We start from the raw sequence: 21,428 nt of genomic DNA on the forward strand, positions 1-21,428 counted from the left end.
CTTTTTTTTTTTTTTTTTAACAACGATGGATCATATTAGGGTTGAATGAGAATCATTCAACTTTCACTAAAAGCAATGAAGAACACTAAACACCCCCAAGTGAGTGGCCTCAATAAGGTAAGAGGAGTTTAACTCATAACTACACGCTTCTTGAAGCGAAGGTCCCTTATCAACTCAACTACCCCCTTGGGGTTACTTATATGTTTCATGAATTATATGCTTGGTATACTTGTTTGGTCATGACTCTTTTCAATATTCTCCAATTGACCTGTGACAACATCCTCAAACTTTGGCAACTATTTTTCTTCTTCTTATGTTGTATTCATCCTCTCCTATGATGGTGGTTGACTACCTTGAGTGTTCATAGATGGATGAGCAAATCACGATTCAACAAGTTGCTCTACCCACACTAAAGATCATGGAACCTCTGATCTGTTGTTATAGTAGAGTAAATAAGAGTAAGCAATGTAATATATAAGACTTTTCAGTCACAGTGTTACCATTTGAATAATTTAAAAAAATGATGAAAGTACAATGAAGAGAATCAGTATGTTATCCAACGACCATGGCACCTCGAATGGAAGTCTAGATGGCTGATGGACATAACTAGAATATGGGATTGCCTTAATATTGAATTGGAATTTCGACTCTATTCATGTTGAGAAATGTGAGAATGCGAAGAAATAACGTTGACCTCTATGAAACTCTTATTTCAGCTCTATGGGAAAAAAATTGTGGAGAAATGTGACGATGTTTTCACTCATTGGAAGCTGTGAACAATTAAATCTAACCTTCTCCAACCAAAATAACACATTTGTTCCATCGAAAGAAGAGTAGGAGAAGGTGGTAATGAGATGGACAAAGTTTGAACTATGAAAAATGTCACTCAAACATAATTTTTTGAAACATTGGTCCTTTACAATTAGTTTATCTAAATGTTAAGTACTGCATATGTAATTTGTCCTATTTTATCGAACAATGGTTTCTTAGCTGGCCCACTAAAAAATAGGTCTTTGTATATGACTCAAGTGTTTGCCACGTACCACTGCAAAGTCGGATTGCTTCAAAGCCTTATCGTTAGCATTCCCTTCCCGCTGTCCTCCATTCAGAACCGCCCTTCTTCCTTTCCTTCTACACCTCTTTCGAACCTAAACAAACCAAGGCATGTGAAGTTTTCATCTGATAGGAAAGAAAAAAAAATGTACCTTAATGCCAACAAAAAAAAGTAACCTGCAATATGAATTATATGAAGAATGGAGTCTATTCTAACTTGAACAATTAACACAACATATATGGTTATTAAAAAAAAAATATATCTCTCTCTCACTTCATAATGTGTAACTGTATTTAGGGAAAGGTTATCTGAGCAGCCAAATTAGGGTATACTAGCACCTATGTGCCTATACCTCTCATCCTCATATTAAATGATCTTACTTCCCTCATTTGTACAATAAAGTTTTGTCACACCTCATTGGTGGACTCTCATATCATATGTTGCATGTTCATATAACCCTATCATTTTTATTTAATGGAAAATGGTTTTCTGTCCAGGAGTGCGACCTTAACCCACACGCTTTGTGTCTATCTCTTCCCTCCCCCCAAACAAAAAGTAGGAACATCTTTTCACATGGGGAAAGAGAGCAAAAACATATTGGAGTGCTGGCATAGGACACGTTCCCGGACATAATTCTATTTCTTTTATTTCATCATAGGATGAAAGGACGCCACCCATTAGTGTATATTTATGCCTAGACACAATAACTACAAAAAGACTATGTTGCTCCACACTGTAAATGTCTATTGGTGTGTATCATAATGGCAGTGTAAGAAACCATCGTCTGAATAGATTATCAGGATAAATATTACTTGATTTTTAATTTTAAGTGTATGTAAAACAGGATTTTTGATGTTTTGAGAAGTACAATAAGATGATTTGCCAATCTACTCATATTTAGGCATCAAGGGGCATTGCACATTGGAAAAATACAATTATTAATTACTTGATTGATATAGTTGATGAGGTTTACTATGTAAGTTTCATTTGTTTTGATGAGCATCACCAACTTAACTCATGGAATCAATACAACAAATGTGAAAACTAATTGAAATAAGTGGTAATTCGTGAGTTCAAGAAAATTAAGAAGAAGAAATAAAAAAATGCATGAATGATGAGACAAATGATCAGGATGAGCTAGTGAAGGAATTATACTCTATCAAAAAAATATCAAAATGAATTTAAAAAAATGTCAGAGGGTTATGGGAAATACAACATAGTGTTATTCTGACTGAAGGGTTAATGGGTGCGCATGCAAAAGTAAGTTGCCAAATGGTTGGATTGTTTCGATTTTGGACAAAGAACGAGGGATCAAAACTAAATCGTTAAAGAACTTTGATTTTTGATTGATTTCAATTTCGATCCGACATGATTTCAACTTATTTTGATGATTCTATATCAGGTTAAAAACCGATTTAATTTCGGGACACTGATTTAGTACAAAATCTGAATTGAGAAGAGGCGCGAGAGAAACAAACCAAAGACTAACATAGGGAGCAAGTAGCAACAACGATAGAGGTTATAGAGATCGTCGCCATCGCCCTCTCCGTCCTCGTCGCCCTCTCCGTCGCCGTCGTCCTTTGGTGGGTCAAATGCAGAAGATGTAATGACAAAAAATGTCCTCTCATGATCGAACTGCAGCGTTTTTCTCCGCAAAGATCACCCTAGCGGCCGATGGCACCGTCATTGGCCTATTGTTGGCCTACTTAGTGATACAAAGCATTATCGATTTCAGTAGCACCTCTTCAGCTCTTTGCAAAATCCGCCGAGCTCCAGCCGTTCAAGTTTTTGATCATTGGTGATCTACTTTTAACTACCGTTCTAAAACACATGCATCTAAAAGCGTCATAACCAACACATCTAGGAATTTAAATACTTCAAACCACGCAAATAAAAAATAAATAACTGAAAGTAAAAGTGTTGAAATAAAATAAAAAAAAGACGAAAGCTAGAGAGAAGCACACAAATAGGTTTATTTACTTAGCTCGAGGGATGCATCGTAAATAATGCAAGCTTCCCTACTTGACTACAGAATAACTTTTACAAGGGCTTCACTACTTAGCTTTAGGGAAAGGGAGGCAAAGTAAATAACTAAAAATAAATGCAATAAAATGATGGTCCATAACTATAGAGGGGCAAAACCAATACATGCATCTAGCCAAGGACCTTGGGGGAAGGGGAAACAATAAATTAAAGACTGAAATTAAAAACTTAAGTTAAGAGGGAAAGGGTAGTCAGAATAGGAATGAGAGTGGGGAGAGAAGACTTATGAGAAGCCTACCTACCTGAACTTCAATACTTGAACTTGAGAACATGAAAACTTGGTTGAGATTTGAAATACTACCAGTACTAAATACCAGATATAGAATAAACCAAATATGAAATTGCTAGTACTAGAGAAGACAAATCTAAACTTGAAAACTTGTGCTCCACACTTGGTTCTTGTCACTTAGAACTAAGCCTATAACTAGAAAGTAAAATTATAACTGAATTCCATGAACAATAAACATTAAAAAGAACTTGCATTCATTAAATAAAATTCAATTACATAAGTGCTTAAACCAAAAAGTAAGAAGAAGACTAGAAGAAGAACTAAATAAAACCCTAGAGAAAATAAAACACTCAAAGTAAAGTGCTAGAGAGAAAACCTTAATAGAGAATTGCTAGAGAATGAGATGAAACCCTAAAAAAAACTAGAAGAAAGAGAACGCCCCTCCCCTATTTGAATGATTTACTTTTATAGGGAATAGGGGAGGGTGCTGGTGATGAGGTGGAGGGAAGAGAGAAAAGTAGGAAATCCCCAACGTTTCCCTCTCTCCTTTTTCTTTTTCTTTTTTCCTTTCCTTTTTTTCTATTTTATTTATTTCCTTTTTCTCTCTCTTCTTGTGCAAGAAACCCCCTTGTCGATTTTTCTTTCTTGGATTTGGATAATATATAATATTATACTTTAATAGAAAATTCCATCCATGCCTTTGTCTTTTTCTTTCCTATTTTTTTCTTCAACTTGCTCACAACCCTTTTGGCCTACCTCCTTGCTTTAAGTGATGAGTAGGAGAGAGAAAATGTTTCAAAAAAAATCTCCAAAAAATGCTAGCCAAGAGGTTTAAACTTGAGACCTCTTAATAAGGAAGAGATTTTGCACACCACAACTCACCAACTACGTTAGGTAGTTGTTGTTACCAAAAATGAATATTCAATCACTTAAAGGTGTGGTCCATCGATCCTTGTTGGCATTTGGAATATTTCTTGTACCCCTAGGACAACTACGGACATGCTGGTTCTGCATCTCTGTTCAATTCTGATCCATTATTCTTTTTCCGACCCGTAATAAATAATCAATTGTACAGGTGACTAAAGGAATATGTATTTTTAACTGAACACATCCATTTTGTTCAGAATTTCGTCATCTTCGCAATCATGAAAAGAAACAGGACCTCTTTACGTGTAAAATTTGAGATATAACGTCCGATAGTTCTTAAGACCTTGAAAATATAAAACCTGTAAAAAAAGAGTAAAACTTAAGATAGTTCTATTCTAAATATGAAAATACATGTTTTACTACCCTAGATTTCACACATAAATGTGCTCATCACTTAGGTAGGGTAGAAAATATTATTGTCTCTGGGGTTGATGCACAAATCTTGCAGTAAAATTGCACAGAAAAAAAAAAAAAAAAAAAAAACCAATAAAAAAGAACGCATTTTTTTGTGTGGCATAATTGGGGATAAAAATACATTGCAGAAAAGAAATAAGCAAAACAAGGAAGATGGGATTGTATTCCTCTCCACAACACTAGAGTGAAATAGCATCCATATAGCCAATCCCAAGTGGAGAACAGCCAAAAAGGTGCTGCAAACAAGCTTTGCCTTGATTTTGATGTGTCCGATGAGAACTTTGGGGCTGTAAATGGTCTACCCAGCATATTTTCACGCCTATTGTGCATCTGGTAGATAAGTATTCTCAAATACAAAGCCCAAAGACTCTGGTACTTACTCCTACCCAGATACTGCTGCACGTGGCTCATGTAAAGAGCACAATAATCGTACATTTGTAAATCTCTGAACGAGCTAAGAGGGCCAATCTTAAGTTTGCACAGGTAGTTATACTTTTTTTTTCCCCCTCAACAGTAGGAAGTTATGAACGGTAAGTAAATCATTTTTTGGGGGAGAATCACCTTCCCTTCTCTTAATCGAAAATTTTATCTTCCAATTTAAAAAGAATGAAATTTGGATGTCTCTGTTCATGGAGAGATGGTTTACCTGAAATCCTTTCCCACGAGTAATCCCTGTTACATCAACATATTGGCCTGGAACAAAATGACGAACAGTTATCGGAGTACCAACAGGAAGAAGTCCATCCTTTGTCACCGGAAACTCCTTCAGTTTCCTCTTCGATGGAACTCCTTGAGCTCTAAAGTGACCCACTTCAGGTTTTGTCAAATGTTTCTCCTTCTTCTGTCCGCATCCAACCTAACCAACACCAACGAAAAAAAAATTTCACAAGAAACTACTTGAACAATCTGAAATAAACAAAATGTCTTCATTATATCATACCTGTAAGGCTGTGATTCCTTCCTTCTCGATCGTCTTCACCTGCGATACAATGTTATCGTCCAACCAGAGGACTGTGACTAGAACCCTAGCTCCCCACTTGTCCCCAAGTAGCCGACATTGCACATTTAACGGCGATTGCACCGGTCCTCTTCGAATTAGGAGCCATAACTCCCGATTTTGCTTCGATGATTCTCGTCCCTCCAATGTCGAAATCGTCATCATTCTCGATGAGCACAGATTGTGCGGAGAATCTCCTGAGTTGATGATGAATATTGCTAATTGTTGTTGTTGTTGGAGCAAATGAGAGAAGCCTGAGACGAGAAATGAGGCCTCTCGAAGTGGCAGACATAGCAACGAGTTAAGAGTAAGGGACAGAGTTGAGAGAAGGCATTGAAAGAGCTCGTCTCAGAGAATCCATGGCAGGAAATCCAAATCTCATTACACAAATTTCATGGCAGACAAATGAAACACAAACGCAGGGAGGCTTACCGTTCCCGAGAGAGAGAGAGAGAGAGAGGGAGAGAGAGACAGAGAGAGATCCTCGACGTTTTAGGGTTTAGGACCTTAGCTTTGTTTCGCTTTGGTTTGTTCTTCTATTCTGGTTCACCCAAATCCGGGTCGAGTTGGATTTGGAATTTTGGATTGATCGATCGAGAAATGAAAAATATTGACTAGGAGTCTAGGACGAAGGACCAGTGGTCAAAGGGGGAAATATACTCTCCAACATGTTGGGCATCTAACGTGGCATTCAATGGTGCCACATGTTGATGTGTTTTTCGAATCCTCCTAGCTGTTGTTGGATGTCACATTGAAGAGAAGTCATATCCGAGGAGAGAGAATTTAGATTAGTCAAACACAAAACAGGAGAAAAAAAATAAAGGGTTTCATTCTATTTCTGATGTTTTTATGTCTGGCTGGTCCCTCTCCAGCCACCTCCAGACTTGAAAGGACCTAAATCTAGCGAGGGGGGGGTGCATGACCAAGGTTTTAAAACACAAGAATCGATGATGAAATTAATCCTTGTCGATTATAATTTAGATCGGTCAAAATTGATCACAAAAACCCTAAAATTGGTTATTTGATCAGAAAATTCCAATTTTAACAGAAATATTTCAATTTAGAGTGGCAGAAATCAAAATCAGTACCAACCAATTCCAATCCCATTCACCCATTTTTTAAACCATGGGCAAGATATACAAGAGAAGCTAAATGCTTGCATTTAAATATGAAATTTATATGTTATTAATCAAATCATTCATATATATCCAATAGTCAAATCTACCACCTCAACCTTCCACATGGCACAATTAGGATATATCGAGACATAGAATTATTTGGCATGGGTTAATATATTATGACGGTAAAACTTGTTTGGTTGCATATGACTTTGTCATCAAATTTACAATTGCCTCATCTATGTCATCGTGGCTACTTTCAGGGTAAAAAAAATGTCGATTTCAATATCATATTTGAATCTTTACTGTTGTTCAAACAAACCAACCCTATGCCACCCAGATTCTCTCTGGTGCGCATCAAAAGGCTGGTAGCATTTGGGCACGTCCTCTCAGCCGGTAGATGCACATTGGAGAGGATCTAAGCACATGTCCAAGTTTGCTCTCTAAAACCATGGTTTAAAAAATAAGGAATGAGATCAGTGAATTGGCCAATTCAAATATGGATTAATCATTAGTCTCTTTATTTATTTATTTATTTATTTTTTTATGAAAAACAGAAAGAAACTTAACTAATGAAAAAGATTAGTTACAATGCCAAAGTTCTGATGGGCGTATAAAATCTTAATCTTTAAGTACTAGCTTAATTTCCTAGCCATGGATAATGTTATTTTATTACAAAATATTTTGGCCCAAACATTGATCATTAACATAGAATCTCTGTACAAATGCCTTGTAGTCCATTCTGTGATATTATCAACTTCTCTCTTTGTAGCTCAAAATATAATTATCTTAGTTAATGATGGGAATAAGAATCTCACCCTAGACATACTCTAGTAGATATAGAGCCAAAAAAAAAAAAATGCATGTTGCTATCCATTGGAGTTGTAAAGCTATTGACAAAAGGAGGAGAGAGTGAATGGGTGTACCGATAGCGGCGGATGCCCTTTCTCCTTTGGGAAGACGGAAGGAGAGGTGGAGTGGAAGTTTTTGGTCAACGGTAAAATTACTACATAGCAAGTGATTCGAACAAACTCAGACCAAACCTGCTCTATTTTTATCACAAGGTAATCCTTCATTACAATTAATTGGGTGGAGGGAAGAAGAACGCACCCGTTAGAGTTCCACACACCCTTACACATGGGGGATTTTTTCTTTTTTTTGGAAAAATGGTCCCCACAATGGTAGCGACATGCGCCCCACTTATACTCTCTCTCTCTCCTCCGTGACACACTTCCCCTTGTATATAAACATTGTCTAAAGTGAGTAAACCAAGTTGAGAAATGGTTTCCAATTATGACTAGCAGAGAGGAGTATATGATTCAAATCATAGATGATTAAAATAATAAAAAGCCTAAAGTTGACTTTAGGAGAATTGTGAAAAGATTGAGAGCGGTGAATTCCTCATTTAATAGATGCCATATCCACAGATCAGGGACATTCACGTACATTCACTTACATGAAGATTCGCCTGACTATTGCTTCGAATAGAGTTGAAAGGTAAAACAAGACCATGTAGCCAATTTCATTTAATTGAGATACGACTACAAATCCGACATGACCTCTTATCTGTTTAGCATTTCCAAACATTTTTGTTGCTGAAATCGAGTAAGCTCCATGTCGGATGACAGAGCGAGCGACCCAAAACTGTATAATGTCTTACGAGTATGATTCATCCCAGAAACACAAAAGGAAAATGTATCAATTCCAACAGAACTTAAATTTTCTCAATTTTAAAGTTTGTTAGCTCGGGATTAACAGATTCAAGTCTCTAATGAGAAGAGTACCTACACAAGGCCTTCAAAGCCTAGAAGATATTACAAAAGAAAAAAAAGAAGCATTCAGAGCTGAGATAAAAACATGGAATTCACCATTCTCTACAGAAAGCCATCAAGTCGAGTCTGCAAATCCTGTAAGGTCACCGTACCAATGCATTGTATCTCTTCAGGAGAGTACTCAGACTTTAGTAGGGATTGTAACTGTAAGTGAGCCTCCACAATGTTTGTCCTATAGAGATCAAATAATTGAATCATTAAGACACGTGATGTCATATCATTGTACATTACACTACTTGAAGCACTTGAAGCACTTGCCTCCTATGATTCTGCAAGGAATGTTGAAGTTTTGAGGATTCTAAATCATCCCTTGTTCCCATTGGGATATTCAAGCTAAGAGATCTCCATTTTGGACACATTGATTACAAGCTAAGAGATCTCCACATTGTCCAGGAGCAGTATGGCATGCGATATGTCATCATGAGATAACATAGGCATCGCCAAACTGTAAGTAAAGCCCGATGGGAACCATGGCAAAAGCTTTGAGGTTAGCATACTACATAGCCCGAGTTTGATGAGGTTGCTTTCATACTGGTGCAGATAACAGTCAGTGATGACCCCTGCTGTTTCTTTCGTTCTCCGCAGCTCTTGTGAATCTGTCCACCCCCCCCCCCCTTCTCTCTCTCCCCCCTTTCCCTTTTGCTATTCTTTTTTTACTATCTATTTATTTTGGTTCAACTTGGGAATAGCCAGTTGTAGCAAAAGTTGACATGCTCAACCTACCATTTCTTCCCAGAAGTTTAGATAAACTTTTCTCAGGTTTAAAGCCCTAATGATTCAGGGCTTTGAACTCCAGATAACTAGTAACTTTACTCAGGTTTTAAGCAAAGCTAAGCAAAGCACTTTAGGTCTACGTAACTACCTTTCTCAAGTACCCACATGGAGATGAAAGTAACAAGATGCATAATCGAGTAGAACGCTATAAGCCTAAATAACGAGCCATCTTTCTCCAGTACACACGGAGATGAAACAGGAAACCAAACAGATGAATAATGAGTTGTTAACCTACTTGATAGGTTTGTACAGAATTGTACGTGTTGATGGATTTTGCAGATAAAGCTTCATCTTTCCCATCACCCTGGGCAATTCCTGCTGAATGGAAGCATCAACCTGTTCCACAAGTGCAAAACATCTGATCAGCTTAAAAGAATTGATTCTCAGAAAATACATATCAGGCATCCAGTGGGCGGAAAGAAAGCTCAAGGAAAACCAGGAATACAATACTGGTGAGTAATCTTTTGCAATCACGGATGTGGTTGGGGTATTCTATTGCAAGTTGGAGGCTCTAAAAACAAAAGGTGAGTTCATCGAGTATGTAAGCCAAGGAAGTGTGAAAGATGGCCAAATGCTAATGGTTTGAGAAGATTTAACACATTATATGTAGTACAATTGAGGAGCATGATTTAAATAGCTAACAACAAATAGATCAGATGAGGTCCATCAAATGATGATGATGATGATGATGTGTGAGATCCTAAGAAGCAGTATTAAATAAAGGAATTCATTTTCTTTATGACTTGCCAAAATATTAAATAATTAGTCATGAACAAGACACTTTAAGATTTCATTTTATTGATGTCTAGACAACGGTCTTGGAAAGACATTTATTGAGATATCCACTTAGTGAAGGCAAAAATTGTGAGCATTTTTATCACACAACAGGATTACACTGCCAATAACCAACAACCAACCTGCTTGCTTATCAATAACGATAACAATGACAAAAAAATATGCTGATGAAGGTGATGATGCAAGGAAATGCACAATGTAGTTGGGAACCTACACCATCCAAGGCTTGTTATTTTGTGAAAATTTTGACCATGTGAAAAAGCTTAGAAAGAAAATACATTTTCCAATCTTCGATGATACCATATTCAAAGTCTTACCAAAAAAGGAAAAAAAACAGCCAATTTGGGATCCTACCTTCTGGACAAGCTCAGCCACCTTGTCTGGAGTAGCAAAAGCTTGATTCTTTAGAGGTTTGGCCAGAACAAAGTCTGATTTCTGATCTTGTCCACCAGAGGATAATGCAACTTTCACAGCTGTCACCTATAAATAAATTCTTTGAAGGATTAACACTAGTAAACCATCTTTCAAATTCTGAAGCAGTGAATAGACAGACTCCAAATAAGTTAGTATGACCTGCAATGTATTGTATTCTACAGATGTTAGGCACACCCAAGATCCATTGTTAGGTCAAATTTTAGGCATCGATGGTTAAATTGAACAATAGCTCATTTTTTTCATCAGACCCAGTACTTTTCTGCCATGTCGGCTCATGATTAGGCTGTCTGACCACTGGATAGATGGGGGATGCTGTGGATACACCATCTGTAAAATTGGTGATCTATCTCAACTGTATGGGCCACCATGCTTGGTTTCACCCCCTGAATTTTCAACCTATTCCTGTCGAGTTCAGCTCCATAGGTGTTTTCAAACATTGGTGAAACATTTTTCAGACGTCCATAATGACACATGTAGACCTCAGATTGGATTTGTAACTAAACCATGTTTAGATGATAGCATGGGAAACACATCCAATCAAACAAATTTGGAATAACTGAACTGCCAGATGAAAGTTATTGAGGGCATGAAGGAAGGGGTTCCAGATGCGGGCGAGGTAGAACCCTGCTCCAGCTCCAATAAAATAATAATGAAAAAGAGCATTGATTACCTTGGTTACAAACGAAAGCATGGGATCCACAACAAGCTTAGTGACTGACATGATGAATTCTTCGCAAGTGGCTTTCAGGCTCTTCTCCAAATCCTGCAAATGCAAGAATATCACAACCAACAAATTTTTATTATTATTATTTTTGGCAGTATTTCCAAAAGCAGCAAAAAACAGCATGTTGATACAGGAGAATCAGGCCTAAAATGTCATCATTAGAACTGGAAGGAGCAATCTCATTAATTTTGGCCTGTTAGAACCAGTTAAAAGAAAGAAAAAAAACATTCTATGTGCACGAATCAAGTGTTTAACATGGAGTTGCCATGTTGTTGAAACTGAGGATTTTCTTGAAACAATTTTTGTTTTTAAAAGAAGGGGTCAAAATGGCTTGGTTGTGGCTCAATTTTTTACATGTTAGACATGCTAGGACAATCAACAAGTTCATGTAGTTGGCTTCAATTTTTTTGCCCTTTTTTTTTATTATTTCAAAAAATTAGGGTAAAAAATCAAATAGCTTGGTTGTGGCTCAAGTTTATATGTGTGAGGCATCGTAGGCCAATATACAATTTCAAGTAAGTGAATTTTAATTTTCTTCCCAAAATCATTTTTTTATATATTTTTTTAAAATTAAATTTAAATGAAAATAGGTAAAACTATTCTGTTTTGGGTTGAAAAATCATGAAAATGTATGAAAATATTTCTGTTATGTCTTTCAACTGATAGTGATTGGTAATGTGTTGTTTCATATTTCATAGTTGTTAATTAATTAATTTATGTTTCTTAAAAATATTAAGAAAACAGTTTTGGAAAAAGATGTATAAGCCTTACAGGAAAAATAAAAAAAAATAGTTTTCATATTGTTTTAGAAATGTTCATTGATGTTTCTTGTGTGTTGGGGGTAGAAAAATTAAAGCTAATCGCATTCTTAAACTTTGGATGTAAGCAATGGTTGTGTATATATTTTGCATTGATTCAACAGTGTAAGATTTGCATCATGGCTGAGGGTGATAGGAACAGAGCATTGAAGCATGACACACCCTTAACTAAGGAATACGTAGAAAACACAATGAATATATTGTGAGAAGATGCTTGGTTTTGGGGCCACAAGACTGAAGCGGTATCTAACAGGTGACTTTAAGGATGTGAAGAAATACCCCTATATCCCTGGTGAGGTGCAGAAATTATATCGGCCCACTTGATGGGTAATATCCAGAGGAGGGTGGACGAGAAGAAGTTGAGGGATGAGTTCAATGGCAGTGCTGGAGGAACACGCTCCTATACAGAGCAATATGATAGTAATGATCCTACACCTAGAGACGTCAAGACAGAAGCAGGGGGAAGAGACGCAGGGGGAAGAGACATGGTGTGACATGGCAGATAGCAGATTTTCACATTGGCAAGAACAAGAAAGAGCCAGAGAGGTGAGGGGAGGAGCTGGTTCCTCTAGACCAGCTGCACAAGAGACTGGGTATTGGTTCAGCCTCCGCACAGAGCAAAACTTGGGGTAAGAAAAAGCAGAAGCAAAACGACATTGCCTTACCGGCACTCCGGCTGTGCAAGGATCCCAATTAGAAGAAGGTGTCTGGACAGTACTAACATGGATCCTGACAACTTCAGACAACAGGATGCCAAGCACATGTGGTCTGACTAGAGAACTATAGTTGGTGACGTCGTGTCAAAGTGGTTTTTCCACAACAGCATCCCAGCCAATTCCACCAAGGGTCTTTACTACCAGAACATGCTTGATACTGTAAGGACAGCTGGCCCAATAGTGAAGGGGCCCGCCCCTTATGAGCTTATGAATTTATCTTTGGGAGTAGAGAGACAAGTTTGCAGATTAAATCGACAACTTGAAGACTCTGTGGGCAGACTAAAATGTCATCATGATGTGTGATGGTTGAACTGGACCCACTAGACAGTCCGTCATCAACATCATGATGTATTATGATGGTAGGACGGTAATTTTGAAGTCAGTGGATGCATCCAGGGATAAGAAGGATGCAAAATCTACAATTTGCTGAAGCAGGTCGTAGACAACATGGAGGGAGAGAATGTGGTGCATGTGGTGACCGATAGTGGCAGTAACTTCAAGAATGTGGTAGTAAGGTTACTGAACAATGGCAGGATCAGCTTGTTTTGGATGCCATGTACAGCCCACTACATCGACCTCATGCTAAAGGACATGGGGAAAACCGTAATACAATATATAGTTGAAAAAGAAAGAAAATCGACCACTTTTGTGTACAACCATCGATATGCCCTCCAGTTATTGAGGATGAAGTGTAGAGGGGATTTGGTACAGCCGACTTGTCTTGTTTGTCACCACAGCAAGACAAATGATTACATTTGTGTACATCCAGTTACTAAGGAGCAAGTATAGTGGGGATTTTGCACGAGCCATCTCAACTCAATTTGCCACCAATTACATGGCCCTACAGAGCTTTGAGATGAAGATGGTTGGGCTTAGGTCAATGGCAGAATCTGAAGAAGGTTATGCTACTGGAGCACTAGCCTGGTTGGACTAGCATGACCGGCTTTGGAAGCCAAGAGCCAAGAAGACCAGTCCAACCCAGGGTTTTGGTTCAACAAGGATTGGAAATAAATTAGTAGCTTATTTTGTCTTTTATTTTCCATACTTGAACGTAGGAGTTTGGAGTCAGTAGGATCTCTTTCCTTTTAAGCTAGCTTTTTTTTTTGATTTGTTTCCTAGTCAGTTGGTTTCCATTTTTGGCTTCACTTTTCCCTATATATTGGTTGTAACCGAGAACAACCGAGAATGTTTTAATTTTGAATGAGAACTGGTTTGGTTTGTGCTCTGTGAAAGTGCGTGCTTCCCCTCGTGTGCTTCCCCTTTCCCCCTTGCTACTCTGATCCGAAGAAGCCTAACTTACACACCTATATGTTGTTGTGGAATTGATGAAGTAGAATGTGGGAACATCGGCACCATGTGCTAGCAAGTAATACTTGAACATCATCAACGATGGGTGGGAGAGGCAACTAATGCATCCACTGCACAAGGCTGGTTAATTTTTTATTTGTTTACCTATGGCCAAAGAACTTTACATTTACAATCTCGGTAGGTATTGACAACTAGGTTCTATCATTTCTAGTTTATCATCTCAATCCCAAGTACCAATACAAGCACAATCTTGGGATGAATTAAGACCTCATAGGCGCAATGGAAGAGATGGTGGGTGTGGCGGCAAAGATGGAGCCTAACCCATCTATACAAGCCCAATGCAACAATGAGGTGAGACATGCACTTCGTTTAGTACTTGAAAGAAGATTATTATTTGGTATTGATAATAACATGACAAGAATCATTTTAATGATCTAATGCAAGTGAATGGTGGGTTCGATATGGGAGAGAGAGAGAGGCACGTAACTTGAGGAATATCGCAATGAAGGTTCTGTCACAGACATGTTTTGCCTCAAAATGTGAGCGACGCTGAAGTACCTTTTTCCTTATACGCTCCAAAAGGCAGAACCAGTTGGGTCACAAAAAGCTACAAAAGTTGTTCAACGTGCACTACAACATAAAGCTAAAGATGCATCACATAGGATGGGTATGGAGATTGACACCGAACCAATCGATCTCACAAGCATTTTATAGAAGGATTCAGAAAAGGAAGATCCCCTCTACAAGTGGGTAAAAAAGAGCTAGTTGCTCTTGTATTGGATGCAATAGGGGGTTGGCCTATCTTCAAAATTGAAGGGCAGATGGGTGTTGATATCGATGTGTTTGTCATGTTTGGGCCAGGTTCAATCATAGACAAAACCGAACAGGGCTTGGGAGATGATGAGGAAGACGTCAATTGATCAGCATCCACACCACTCGCACATCATCATGATGATGTGTAGGTATAAATAATATCTAGGAGGAAGGGAAAGTGGAAGAGGAAAAACATGACTAGACTGATGACCCCCTCAGGTTCACAAAAGAGATGCAATTTAACCATGCCATACAAGATGCCGAGCACTGTGCATGTAGCCCTTGTGGAGGCTATAGAAAGGTCCATCCTGTAAGTTCATACCAGAAGATAGCATGGATCTAGGTTCTCTTATTACAAGTTTTCCTAGCATTCTTGGAGGTCTAAGCATAGTTGTCAAGGCATCACCTACGCATCCAGGTGCCTTGGTTGCCTTGCGTCCAGAACCCCCCCTCCAATGCCTTGGGTCACCTAGACGTCATGACAACTATAAGCCTAAGTCTTGAGGAGGGTAGTGGATCTGGCAGGTATGGCAATAGCGTGCATCCTCCTTTGCCCATGGCAGCTCCAGTTCTGAGTATGGTGGATACTGTGGGTATAGTGGATATGGTCACTATAGTTGTGGTTCTTCATTCAATCACAACGTTGGTCTTATTTTGTGGAAAGATTCTTCTCATATCCACCCCCAACCATATATGCCCTCTCCACCAAGCAGTTATGGTGGGCACACAAACGTACCATCACTTCACGGCCTGGTGATCCATATCCTAGGTTAGGTTGCCTTGCATATGTTGACAATTCCATCTATTGGGCTGCCACAATGGACATTAAAGATTCTTTAGACAGAGGATGGAATGGATGTCATTGTCATGCAGTCAAAGCAATCATTCCGTAGGTCCCGAAGCAGCATCAGTCTACTATTGATGCTTTTGACCCTCCACGGAACTCAATTTGGTTTTGGAATTGGGTTTTTATCAAGTGTCTATGACGACACATTTTGACAATGGAATCAGTTTAGTATTGATAAAATGGTGTATGTTCTAGGCCTAAATTATGTGTATAATAGGTAATATAAGGGAAAGGATACAATAGACTACGCTATACACAAGAAACATTGGGTCCGAAGCCAAACTACCACTTTGGCGTTTTATCTATCTAATTTAATGATTTAATCATGTGCATTTATGCTTAAATAGGCTGTCCCTGAAGTTCCATGCAAAAAAATCCTCTATTTAAGGCACCAAAAGGGAATTTTCTGCCCATTTCAGTAAAATTTTACCAAATTTAGCCCCTATTTTGCCAAAATATTTCGGTTTTGGCAAGGGGCAAAATGGGCTACCCTGTAAAATCTTGAACCTAGAGAGGAAGTCCATCAGTGATCAAGTACATGGGTTCCCGTAATCCAGAACTAGAAAATCAAATGGTTAGGAGAAGTCTATTATGTATGCACAAGGGAGATGTACATGAGAAACAGATTGAATGAACCATTGCTCTCATACCATTCTAAATAACAGTAAGATTAAAATAAAAAGGAAAAAGAAATTATTATAAAGCACATAAAAAGGAGAGGAATAAAATTCCCGAATATGATTTACTAGGTATACTAAAAAAAAAAATGAGGGTGGATGGATCACGAAGTTTTTTGTATAGCATAGGCAACAATGAAACAAATACTTGTTTCAATATCTAACACCAATCTGAGATGTCAGACAAGCTTTAGAAAACCTGAATGGAAGAACATCCATGTAGTTATTCTGTATATAATTAGATATCTTTCTGAAAGAACTGCAAGCGTGCAACAAAAAGGAATGCACTAAAATTGAAGTTAGGACATATCTGACATGTGCATAGAACATCCAAAGTAGCCAAATTCTAAATTTCTGAAAATGGATTATCATCTTACTTAGAACAATATTATGGTTCCCCAACAGATTCCTTAAGATTGTGTGGAGTATGAAACAGAATCAACATCATCACCAAAATCTTCACTATTTAGCTTAGAAAGAACAAAAATATTCATAAACTGAAAAACTTCAGAGGCAAATTTCGGGTCATGATTCATGATAGTCATGACAAATGTGATATTTTTTATTCAAACAAAACAAATTACCTTCTTTGCATCTATCTGACTTTCCAAAACTCGGGGAGATAAAGTCCTTGCCAGTGAGGTTGATCTTGACCAGTCAAAGAGTGAGGCCTGACCTCTGAGAATCCGTCTCAGATGATCCTGGGAATGAAATTGAGGAGAGAGTTGAGAAAGAATTATTTCTCAAATTGTAACAAAAAACATGATGTCAACAGTCAATGAGTCTCATCTAATGATGTCATGGTTATTTAACATTTCACTATTCTTTCAACTATGTTTTTACCCCTGTTCAGCCTTCGGAGTGTCATGATTTTAGACACTTTTGGCTATACCACGGTTAATTTCTCTAAATCAACCTGATTGCTGCACTGGAATACCCTCAAGCAGACAGTAAGTGGAGGGCACTCTGTTCTATTTTATTTTTTCACACCAGCAATCCAACCTGTGACAACCTCGAGAACCCAAAGAGAAAATGTATCCTTAACAATAAATAGACTGAAACTATCCACCCTTGATCTATGTAAGAAGAATGAAAGTTATCTCCACTAAAATGTCTTTTTTCCAACCTTTGAAAGGGTGGATGCTCGGGAGGAGGGAAGGAACTGAGAAAGAAGAAAGTTGTGAGCAACAGTTATTTTGAACTCATTCTCTGCTTCTATGGTTATAAAAAGTTAATAGAGAACAGAAGGAAAACTATTATATAGTCTAGAAGAATTAAGAGATATGTACACACTGTTTTGCACAGGCACTCAGCTATCGCCTACTTCTTGAGAACAAAGATTATAAAACCAAGATCCTCTTTATGTGTTCTAAGCCCCCTGTATCAAGTTTTATCCAACCATGGCCTGTAGACACTTCCATAAATGTAAGACACAGAACGTTGATTTCCTTACTCTCACAAACAAAGAAATTGGCATAGGGTTTTCTTTCTTCTTACAATTCAATTTAACAACAGTCACTAGAACATGTCAAACCAAATAAAGATGATAACAACAGAAAACAAATGGGGGTTTCAGGAACCAGACCATTCTGTTCAAACATCTCAAATTTCTTTCCACTTCCATTAAGAATTATTTGTTTGAAGATAAATAGATCACGATAGTTTTAGTTTTTTAAACTTGAACAAGAAAAGAGCAACCTAAGAAAGGGATTTAAAAGAAAAAGTGAAGTTGTTATACTAACCAGCAAATGAGAGAAATCAAGTTCCTTGTGCGTGACTGAAAATTCTATGTCGAAAGGTGCAATCTAGATGACAACAATACAGAATTGTCAGTCACACTGTTTCAATTATCAAAAGGGAGGGGGGTGAGAAACGAAAAAGACTAAATACAGTATTCAAAATAGAAGAAATGAGATCTAGTGAACCTGTTCCCTCAAGATAAGGAGATATTTGATAAGAAAAAGTTGCCCATCCATAGGTGAGGACTTCTTAGCAATTAGTTTGCTTGATTTCTGTAGTGAAAAAGGGAAAGCAAAAGACAATTACAGATCAGGATATGTTAAGATAACCAGCTAACAGCATATCATAGATAATTTTCTCTGTCAAAGCCAGAGACTGAACTCCTAGAGAAAATCTACTACCTCAAGGCCATTCATCAATCTCAGCGTATCAATAGAAGCAGAGAGCATCAAAACAATGCATTTATTTACTAATTATGTAGTTGAAACTTTCAAGCAGTTACCTAAATAATTATAGTTAGCTTACTGACCTGGATGGATAATGAGCAAAATTCAATTGCTTCCTGATAGAGACAGTAGGCCAACCAAAAAAAACAAAAATAAGTTCCTTGGAAGGAAGGGGGTGGAGAAAGGCACAGACCGACTGACATGTTGCGTACATGTGCACGTGCGCACACAGAAACACATGCATGCCATGATCTGTCTTAACAGTCACATACCTGCGCTAAACCAGTAAATACAGCCGGTTCTAAGCAACGATACAACTTTGAAAGGCAAGATAAAGTTCTCTCCAATGGCGGGTACCATGTTTTGAAAACATCTGGATTTTCATCGGCCTGTATTTCAGTAAACAATTAGCTGAATGAGCTCCTGAATAACAAAATATGTTCTCAAGTTTTTGATATAAGCATAAAAATGATTGTAAATAAGTTGAAACAGATATAGGCAGCACAAGTAGTTCCCAATATCACCATTTAAAAAAAGGGGGTGGGGGAGGAGAGGCAATATAGGAAATGTACCGAAGTAGTTCCTGACTTTGTCCCAGCAGATTGCTCCAGCTTTGCCGGATAATCCAAGTCTTCATCAAAAGGAATATAATTTGCAATCTACAAAACAAATAGTAGAAACTAGAACTCAACTCTGAAGCAGAATTTTCACAAATAACAGTTGTTTCTCTCAAATTAAGAAGTAATAAGAGATATAGAACCCAACAGCAATGCCACTTACATAAAGAAAGAAGGGGGTGCAGGTGGGGGAAGAAACCTTTGTAGGTAGTAGAAAAGCAGAGTAATAAGAAACTAAGAATACCGTAAAATATTTCTCATGCTTTCCCATCGATCAGGATTGCTTCGAGTACGGTGATGCAGTAAGGTTTGAGAAAACCTTTAGGCTCTGCAGGTAATGGATCCAATATTCCAATTTGATTGTATAGTCCTATGGTAACTTCCCCAAACAAATATAGAGGAGTAAAAACTTCAGCCACCCGAAGCTGACTAGGATTTGGTCAGAGTAGTCCAGCAGCTTCGACAAGTAACAGATTTCAGTGAAGTTTGAGGACATGGAATTAAACTTTAAACTTACCTAAATATATTTCACTTTTACCAATGTGCATTGAGAGATCAAAGACACACAATAGTAGTAACATAGACAAATTGGATATAACCAGTCCAATTGTAAAAGTTTCCAAAATCTATATTCAACAACTGGACTTGATCAGAAATAAATTGCCAAAATATTATAGGTTTGATGGCTCAACTAAAGCACTAAGCTTTGCCAATATGCCATCCAAAGAGGCAGAGCAGATTATGATCCTCTAGCCAGGCCCAAAACAGTGTTTGTTGGGTCCCGATTGACACTGAGAGCGGGGGTGAATCAGTGTGCCAAATATTTTTTTATTTTCCAACTGTACCCCTGATGTGGCAATCACTATTTGCAATTCAATAGCACAGTCTATTGATGCTGCCCAGAGCTGCTATGTATACTACTGACCATTCTTACTGTTGCATGAAACTTACTCACATAACCTGTATTGCTGCCCAGAGCTGTCTCATAAACCTCACACAGTAATCACGGTCACATACATACACAGTTGTATGCACATCCACACTACACCACCAAGTGGTCAGGTCTACTAGATGTACACACCCATTCTGCAGCCAAGCACTCCAATCCACAATACAAATACGAGCATATACATCCACAACACAAGAAATACGTGCTTCGGCCAGTTGCCTACATGCACGGAGTAATGCCCACTGTCGGGCTCAGCATTTACTCAATACTAATTATGACTGCACCCACAGCCAAGGGAACACATTCCCAGTTTCCACCAATGACATACAATGGCTAGGTCTTCACCCTAGTTTTCTCAGAATGATCTGAGAGGCCGCACCCACGGCAAATAGGTTTAGGTAGTTGTACCTACCAAGGAACACATAGCCCCTGTGTCCAACACCCACTGAACACCAATAAAATAAAGTTGGGCTTATAACAATGCCCTATAGTGAAGCACTCATACATGCAAATTTCCCCCAAATAGACTACAACTATCACTTAGGCATTTTATCAAACATCTTGCCTATAATGATTTATAATAATGGAAATTTGGCAAAAGTGAGGTTACCTTAGTAAGGAGTAACCGTCGGAGATGCAATAATGTCGATCTCCACTTGATGCGGACCACAACCACGATGTCTCGGTGCCGCCAATGCTTCAACCCCGGTTGGCACTTGGGTTTCTTGAAGCAACTCACAAGAACCAAATTCTAGGTTCTTCTTCTTCTTCTTTCTTTTCTCCTTGTCTTTACTTTCATGGAGTAACAATGGCATTAACATTCACATTCACATTCACATTCACATTCACACACACGCAAAGAGAGGGAAAAACTTCTCTATTTCCCTCTTCTTCTCTTCTCTTCTATTTTCTTTTTTTTTCTCTTGGCAACAACCAATAGAGCTTGCTACCTTGGTTTCCAGCAGCTTCCTAAGCCTCTAAAGGGGGCTATGGATGAAGTGCAAGAGGATGAAAATCTTTCATTCAAACCTTTAGCCTTCCACGAGCTTCAACTCGTTTTTCCGACCACCTCAGCAACCCCTCTGCCTGATTTCTTCCCTCTAGTGTGTAGAGCTCGGAGAGATGAAGAATCTCCAACTTGAATCACCCAAATCG

At 38.2% G+C, this 21,428-nt stretch overlaps 2 protein-coding genes across 2 annotated transcripts; both read right to left on the reverse strand.

Moving 5' to 3' along the window:
* Positions 1–1,112: 1,112 nt before the first annotated feature.
* On the reverse strand, positions 1,113–6,952 carry LOC122058433 (50S ribosomal protein L3-2, mitochondrial-like; the record flags this gene model as incomplete). Its single annotated transcript, XM_042621119.1, is given in 4 exon segments — positions 1,113–1,148; positions 5,314–5,523; positions 5,608–5,709; positions 5,711–6,952. Coding segments are annotated over 4 exon segments (594 nt in total), but the record flags the coding sequence as incomplete, so codon positions are not given.
* A 1,524-nt stretch (positions 6,953–8,476) lies between these two features.
* Positions 8,477–19,437, reverse strand: LOC122089600 (conserved oligomeric Golgi complex subunit 3-like). The gene is made up of 10 exons (XM_042659326.1): positions 19,280–19,437; positions 18,980–19,096; positions 18,791–18,823; positions 18,447–18,533; positions 18,264–18,326; positions 17,106–17,222; positions 11,289–11,381; positions 10,538–10,663; positions 9,624–9,724; positions 8,477–8,786 (listed from the first exon to the last, which is right to left on the reverse strand). The coding sequence occupies exons 4-10, from the start codon at positions 18,495–18,497 to the stop codon at positions 8,657–8,659; spliced, it is 681 nt and encodes a 226-aa protein (XP_042515260.1). The 5' UTR covers positions 18,498–18,533; positions 18,791–18,823; positions 18,980–19,096; positions 19,280–19,437; the 3' UTR covers positions 8,477–8,656.
* Positions 19,438–21,428: the final 1,991 nt, after the last annotated feature.

Source organism: Macadamia integrifolia, chromosome 2 (assembly GCF_013358625.1).
Source record: "Macadamia integrifolia cultivar HAES 741 chromosome 2, SCU_Mint_v3, whole genome shotgun sequence".
Classification (NCBI taxonomy): domain Eukaryota; kingdom Viridiplantae; phylum Streptophyta; class Magnoliopsida; order Proteales; family Proteaceae; genus Macadamia; species Macadamia integrifolia.